Source organism: Dendroctonus ponderosae, unplaced genomic scaffold (assembly GCF_020466585.1).
Source record: "Dendroctonus ponderosae isolate FM_Combo_2020 unplaced genomic scaffold, Dpon_F_20191213v2 Dpon_F_20191213_8, whole genome shotgun sequence".
NCBI lineage: Eukaryota > Metazoa > Arthropoda > Insecta > Coleoptera > Curculionidae > Dendroctonus > Dendroctonus ponderosae.
This window is the reverse complement of record NW_026019016.1, coordinates 13,169,602-13,177,002: the sequence shown is the minus strand read 5'-3', so window position 1 is coordinate 13,177,002 and position 7,401 is coordinate 13,169,602. Positions and strand designations below refer to the sequence as shown.

At 39.8% G+C, this 7,401-nt stretch overlaps 2 protein-coding genes across 2 annotated transcripts in view; one reads left to right on the top strand and one right to left on the bottom strand.

Moving 5' to 3' along the window:
- Positions 1 to 5,066, top strand: part of LOC109539475 (heterogeneous nuclear ribonucleoprotein L) — a gene marked incomplete in the record, with an annotated part of 79,411 nt that extends 74,345 nt beyond the window's left edge. The window contains 3 exon segments of the mRNA XM_048669496.1: positions 700 to 876; positions 932 to 1,139; positions 1,335 to 5,066. Of these exon segments, the coding sequence (XP_048525453.1) occupies positions 700 to 876; positions 932 to 1,139; positions 1,335 to 1,456 (507 nt within the window).
- A 104-nt stretch (positions 5,067 to 5,170) lies between these two features.
- Positions 5,171 to 7,401, bottom strand: part of LOC109539432 (protein stum) — a gene marked incomplete at its 5' end in the record, with an annotated part of 18,627 nt that continues 16,396 nt past the window's right edge. The window contains 4 exon segments of the mRNA XM_048669495.1: positions 5,171 to 6,406; positions 6,466 to 6,660; positions 6,735 to 6,861; positions 6,923 to 7,088. Coding sequence (XP_048525452.1) covers positions 6,300 to 6,406; positions 6,466 to 6,660; positions 6,735 to 6,861; positions 6,923 to 7,088 — 595 coding nt within the window.

Below are 7,401 nucleotides of genomic sequence, written 5' to 3'. Positions count from 1 at the left end.
GTCTCGTGAATAGACACCACTTTCATTATTATTCTGATACGAATCCGCGCTCATACATAAATAATTCTAAAGTATTGGACACATGAAAATAATATTAGATTTTCGTAAAATTCGAATTATTTAAAAACCTTTAGACTTAGACCTTATAAATCTTATTAAAGCAAACACTTATTTTACTCAGAGAATCCAAAAATGCAATAATATATAGGGTATTTCATTTCGAAAAACACAACTTTGATACTTTTAGGGCTTTTGGGACACTCTGTACATTACAAAAATACTTTTAAAATGTGCATCCGATAGGCGTCTGTGGATTCATCCAATAATACTTTGCAAAAAACAAACGGGTTAGCCGCAAACGTCCGTACCGTATAGCGTGAATAGCCCTGTATATGTAAAGAAATCAATCAGCCAGGGCAGTTGGTCGACGGCCTTCCGAACGTAACGCGCCTGCAGAGCGCGCTTCGCATACCCGTCCTTGTCGCGCCCCTAATTTATTGAAGCAGACAAAGAAAGGGACATGTTGACTGAGCAGTTCGGTCGCTCTTTGTCAAACGCAACTAGCACTATGCCCTTCTTTGTCTGCATCGTGCCACTCAGGCAGCACAAGGTTGGGAAGGGAACTGACAAACCCCTCTAGTACTTAACCCGAAGTACACGTTCTACGAGGTTGGAGAAATTTTTAGTTGTGATTTGCAGGCAAAGGAGCACAAGCTTCAATTGGCGTTCAGCAAACAGCCCTATTTGAGCGAAGTGACGAATCCGTATCCTTTGCCGGACAAGTCGCCATCCTACAAGGAGTACCTGAATAATAAGAACAATCGGTTTATGAACCCCGCCATGGCAAGCAAGAACAGGATTCAGCCGCCCAGCAAGGTGAGACGGCGGCCAATTGAATTGGTGATCACGCCAATTGTATTTTGTCGTCCAGATTTTGCACTTTTTCAACACACCGCCCCAAGTGACGGAGGCGGAGCTGATCCAGGTGTTCAAGGATTACGACGTGGTTCCTCCCAAAGCTGTGAAACTGTTCCCGATGAAGTCGGAACGAAGCAGCTCGGGATTGCTCGAGTTTGAGACCACCACTGAAGCAGTGGCGGCTGTGATGGCTTGCAACCATGCGGCCATTGAGAGTCCTGGTAAGGTTCCTAATCCCTAAAAGCCTTTCGTGCTGATGGGGTTGTTGAGTTTATGGCCTAATTCCAAATTAAAATCAAGTCCTGCGTTCTTCAGTCATTTATTGTCTATTTATCAATTAAAAAAACGTTTCGGTGTTTTCCACCATCATCAGTTTCACTAAACTAACAGGTTTGTTCCTTACTGTGTCCGTTCAGGTACCAAGTTTCCTTTCATCATGAAACTATGCTTCTCCTCGTCGCGAAGCATGACGATCCGCAATGGGGACAATGCGAACGGTGCGGCGCCCAACAAGGAGGATTCGAGGGGCGCGAATTGAGGCCCCTGGAGCCTCGCGCCAGCCCTGTTCATACGTGTAAATCTGTTCTGTTGTTATTAGTTTGTAATAACTTTGATCACATATCCTTTTTCCATGTGTAATGTTACAGGAAATTATTTTTGTTATCTTTGTGGTTGGTTCGTACAGGGTGGGCGCGGCGTTTGATGGCCGTCTGCTTCCCCTGTACTGGGTGTTACAAAAAAAACAAAAACCGTTTTGCCAAAGTGCTCAAGACACATTTAACCGCGTGCAATAAGAAATCTCGTTTTCGTACTAGTTTTGTTACACCCGTTTGCGTTATGACTGGCGAGTGTGAGTTATCGGTTGTACTTATTTATATGCATGTTTTAGTACAAAGCTCTCTGTAACTTTTCGAGTCCTCCCGATGGACCGAACATGGTCATCTGCAACGTGGACCAAGAAAGCAACTTCCGAACCGTTTATTTTTCGATTGGCTGAAAAGTCGAAACGCTGGAAAACTTACAGGGAGAGTGAAAGTTGCAGATTTTTGATTTTCGATCAGTTTAGATAGGGCACCATTCGAATAGCGTTGCCAAAAGAAAACCAAGAACCTGGTGTTGCCGCTTTTAAATTCTAATTTCCTAAAGGAACGATTAATTTAGGACACTAGGTTAAATCATAGCGATTTTATATCAAATTTAAAACTAAATACTTAGCTACATATCGTAATTTTTAACAAATTAGCGCAAAAATTTACTTATTGCAACGAGATTTTTCCAGTGTTATGATCATGTCTGCCGCCTAAGTAGTGTGATAGCGCGCTATGGTAGGGATATATTTTTCGTTTATGACGAAGTTACTTATTTAGTTGGGGATTTGGAATTTTATTGCTAGTGATGGTAAGAGTCCACTCTTGATCTCAATTGCCAATTCTGCTTATGGCAACCATGTGGGCAATAAGGTTCTAAGAAGGGTGGGGTTTTTAATGGATGTTCCCTAACAGAGGACCCTGATCCATTAAAGATCGCACCCCAACCCCGAAATTGTTACTATTTTAGTTCTCCTCCTCCATTATTCCTATTATGGTTAGTATTTGATTTTTCATTGTGATTGATTTTCAACGAATAAATTGTGTTAAACGTTAGTTGCGATTGCACTGTTCGCCATATTTTCTAAGATAAACTGAAGTCAATATTTATATCAACTAATTCAAAACTTTTTAGCAAATAAAATGACACTGACATATTTTTAGGGACATATCAGAGGATATTTTTTAAATCGATTTTTCGGGGGCTGTAACTCTAATGTTATACACAGTGTCTCGAATGCGCTGAACAGAACACTGCTGATTTGATCACATTCTGACCAATTAACTGACTGTGTCGGTCTAGTAGGCGAAGAGTCAATGAGTGGAACAAGGCCAGCAATCAACCACCTCTCCTTGGCAATGGGTGTTTCTTCCTTTTTCAATGCAGGTATTTGTCCTGCTGCCTTGTCCCACTCGATCATTCTTCGACAGCGATCTGAATAGTAAACTGAAATTAATTATTGCGGACTTTGAAAATTCAAGCAGTTTTACGGTTGACGAAGACGAGGCTTAAGCAAAGGCAATGTGCGCCCTTTAGAGCGTCTGTCCGTTATATTTGTGTTCCTAAGCCCGTATCTTAACGCGTTGAAGATGCTTTTCACGTGTTTTTACTAGGAAATGGGACGGACTATTCAAAGCTTAAGTGATATATATTCGGCTTAAATAGGGAATGGCCTAATGCTATAAACTGATTTTTCTTCTAGGGCTCAACGTGGTGCTTTAGTAGTTAATTGAAAACTACAGGGTGCGTCAGTTTTTTTTGCATCCGATAGAGACATTAATTTGTTTTTACAGTCTTTTTACCACAGCTTCTAAAGTTTTAGTGAAAATTGTCAAGTTTTAATTTAATCGCAAAAGTCCCAAACGCTTGTAAATTCGTTTCAGTCGAAAAATATCACCCATTCAGATCGTTTACAGTATATCAGAAGATGTGCACTTTCTTAAGCAGCCTGAGGGCAAAAACTTGAATAAATTGCCTCCGAAACTGTACAAGCTGTTGTAAAAAGACGATAAAAGCTCCGAAACTTATCAATCTCAATTAGGAATCCATCAGAGATGTTCAAATGCTTCTATAAACTGACTCACTCTGTATATAGTTTGTCCTGTTTCAAGACAAACTAAGCGCCACTTTCACTTAGCGATTTGCCCTAAACAGTCGGCCTTATTGATGTAGAATGAGCAAACAGCCTGGAAAAAATCCTAGCGTCCTCTAGAGTGCGACCTAACTGAGCTTTCAGGATTACATAGAAAAGAGCATATCGAATTTTTGTTTCGGAAAACCTCCGAAAACGCCCCGTATAAAAGACAAATAGTAAATGTAACTGTAGTATTAAAGAAATTATCTAATAGTTTTAGTTATTTATTGTTGATTGGTGGGCCGTTGATCATGACGATGTGAGCGAAACGAGCAACGCCTCGTCAATTCTCTAGTTGTAGTCACTGTTTTAGACACTGTAAACCTATTTGTGGTGAGTATTAGGCGATTCTTCTGATATTTAGTTGATACATTTGACTAGAACATATCAGGACGGCATGTATCAAGTAGGTACCTGAGCCATATCATTGTAATTGTTATGAAAACGAACAAAAACCCAAGAATATCATCCAAATATCAGGGCGAATTCAGCAGCAGATTCCTGTGTGTTGTTAATTTCGTAGTGTTTTCTCTATGAAACTAAAATTTGCATCCTGCAATATGTGTCGTATAATAATAATAATGATAAAATATATTTAAAAAATTAGTTTTGAGTCAATTACTTGTGCCTCTAGCAAATCGTGGTAGCCTCACTCTGTCTATCACACTCTCGAAACGATCCACCAACTTGTTTCTCTCTGTGATATTGTTTGTTTTTTTCGTTGTAAATTTTAAGACTGTTGTGTTTTGCGATATTTTACTGTGCCAAAATGTTCGTTACTTTCCACTGTCCCAAATGTTGTATATGTTGTAAATACGATCCCAACCGGATGTATTCCATCCGGCATAGAATAGTGAATTGCACAGAGGGAGACAATTCGATTCACACAGAAAACCCACCCAAATCTTACACGTTCAAAAATACATATACATATACAAGATATTCGATACAGGGGGGGTCGATTGGTCTAGAAACACCCTCCAAACCTACATAAAATGGCAAAATAACTGAAGCCGGTCAAACAGTGAGCCAGTTTCGCGCTTGATGTCCATCAGCTGATCAAACCGTTCACTGTTTGATCAGCCAATCAATCTATCAACCAACAAACACAAAAGAAACTAAATTTAAGATAAATGTTATTGATGTATTTTCGGAGCTGTGTATAAAAATTACTAAGAGTATTATATATAAAGTAATAAATATAAACGCGTTCTACAAATAAATGCCAAATATTCGCGGCCCGGATCGGCGCCTTGTCCACCGTTTCCCAATTTATCAGCATTTTTATTTATTTATTGGGTTTCTTTACGTTTGAGAAGCGGTTGGTCAGTGGCACTCGTCCAGAGCATGTATTCTTTTATTTATTTATTTTTTCGAATGTGTAAATATACGTAAACGTGGCTAAAAGTAAACCATTAAAAATGAATGTGTGTTTTTGAACTGTAAGGGCCCTTTTTCCCCAATCCCCATTCCACAGTGCTCGACATTTTCAGGTCGTATCGGGTCGATGCGCAGGCAACACAAACGACAAACAGTTAAAGTTTTTATTAAAAATAACAAAACCGTGTATAGATACCAATAATCCCCATCTCTATCTACTCTAGCTAGTATATTTAATGCAGAGATAGTCCAAACAGTGCATGCAGGTGGTCGATTTAACCCAGTAAAGGTGTTGATTTAAGGGGCTGCATACATCTATCTCTGTTTCCATTAAAAATACTTCCCAACTTAAAATGGTTCATTAGTAGTTCAAGCACCAATGGTATAAAACTGTTTTAGAATTGGACGCTTTTTAGTAATCAAAATAATCCCCTTAGTTGCTATGTTAAAACAATTAAAATATGCAGGATGAAAGCAACAGTTCAAGTTTTGCTTAGAAGCCCGAAATCCGCGATTTTCGGCTTTTAGGTCGTCGACGTTTTGCTAGCATCATTGGTGAGCATCTTCAGAGGCTGCTGTACCTCAGTGGGGCAGCAGCAGGATCAAATTCCTATTCCACTACGGCCCAAAAACCCCGAAAATCTGCAATTTTGAACTGAACCGATATTAAAACTGACGCGTTAGAGTACAAAACTGCTCGTAAAAAAATACAATTCTTCTAACTCAACTACATGGGAAAAAATGCAAAACATCCAACATAATGCGTACGTATTCCAACACCGTTAGTAAATATTCAAAAAAGATAAACAAACAATGTTTAAAAACTAGCGATAAACGCAAGCAGTTCAAGATTTACCCTTTAGGCACTTTATTTTTCGCAAAAAAACAGAACAAAAATTCGGGTGGTTTGTTCAGTCTGAACAAGCAACTGCAAATAACATCAACAATGTATAAAGATTCTTCCATAATTACCAAACAAAGAAAACTGTTTTAAAAACTCCCATTAGAAAAATCGATATTTACAGAGAATGTACATTTACTATTGTCTAATTTCTACTCTCCATTTTGATGTAGAAAAAATATAGGATATGCTAAGAAAATGGTAATAGATTCGATCAATTGCTTTTTGGGTAGAAAAATTCTATTCGACCAGCGAAGATTGTGCGATGATTGGTTGCAAGATCGTTGTGCCGCTTTTTGCCTCAGTTTGGCGTAAAAATTCTAATGGAAAATTGCCTCATCAAAGAACTCTTTCGCCTGCATAGCAGCTGCGTATCATTTAGGGTCGGTGTCGTTCCACGTCCCGTTTCTGATGTCCAGCCAGTGGTTGCGGTTTTCCAGCCGCATCCTCCAACATTTGCAAATGCTTGAATTTTTTGTGTTTTCCTATTAATATATATTATTAAGTGTCCATTTTTTTCCTGGACTTTTAACGCTGTATTTACTTGCAATTTTCACCATGATAACGCCCCACCAAATGGACCAGCCCCATCCAACCAAGCAAAACAGCACGGTGAAAAACTGGCTGAATCCGATGATTAGATCGATGATAAAAGCGCCGATTCGCGGCTTTGGGCCGTCTTTTTGCGAAAATCTGGGCTTGCCGATGCACAAGCAGAACATTCCGCTTAGAATAGTGCCTGAAAGCAGTTAATCCCGTTGAATCTGCACATTTGAAGCGCAAAAATGGCATCAAATTACTAGGAAAACCCACCTGTACCCGGCCCTATGCAGTTCATGATGCAGCAGAACCATGCGAGCCAAACGGGCAGCACCGGAATGGCCCCTTTCATATGCGAAGTGTGCTCGACCAGGCTGGCATCGATTTTCGGCTTGATTTCCTGCAGAAGGAAAAACTGGCAAGTGAGATTCCCTAGAAAAAACTTCCGGCTTCTTCAATACCTCGGGAGGAGGCACACTGGTAGGCGTTAAACTCTTCTTCTTGCCGCTGATCATCGACTCCTTCCTGGCACCCGCAGGCTGCGGTTCTTCATTTTTCTTGCAACAGCCGGAGCAGAAAATTTTGCGGAAAAAACTTCCACAACCTTCTTTCGAGCAGCACTTGCTCCTGGAAGAATTTATGAAAAATCGCAAAATTTGCATACAACACAAGTCTTCAGTTGCATTGCGCTAATTTTTTGAAGCCGCCCGACTGGTTTTGCTGACCAATGGGAATCGCGAAAAAATTGACTCCGCCCAAAAGGCGTGGCTAGTTTTGTATATGCCCATGTTGCTAAGCAATAAGGGCGCTTTAGTGCAGTAAAATAGTAGTTTTCGATACAAACGCGAAAAACAAATTTTCGCCCTCGTATCGAACACTATTTTTTATTCGAATGAAAGATTGCACGAATAATAAAATGCATCGATTTCATATTTAAAAT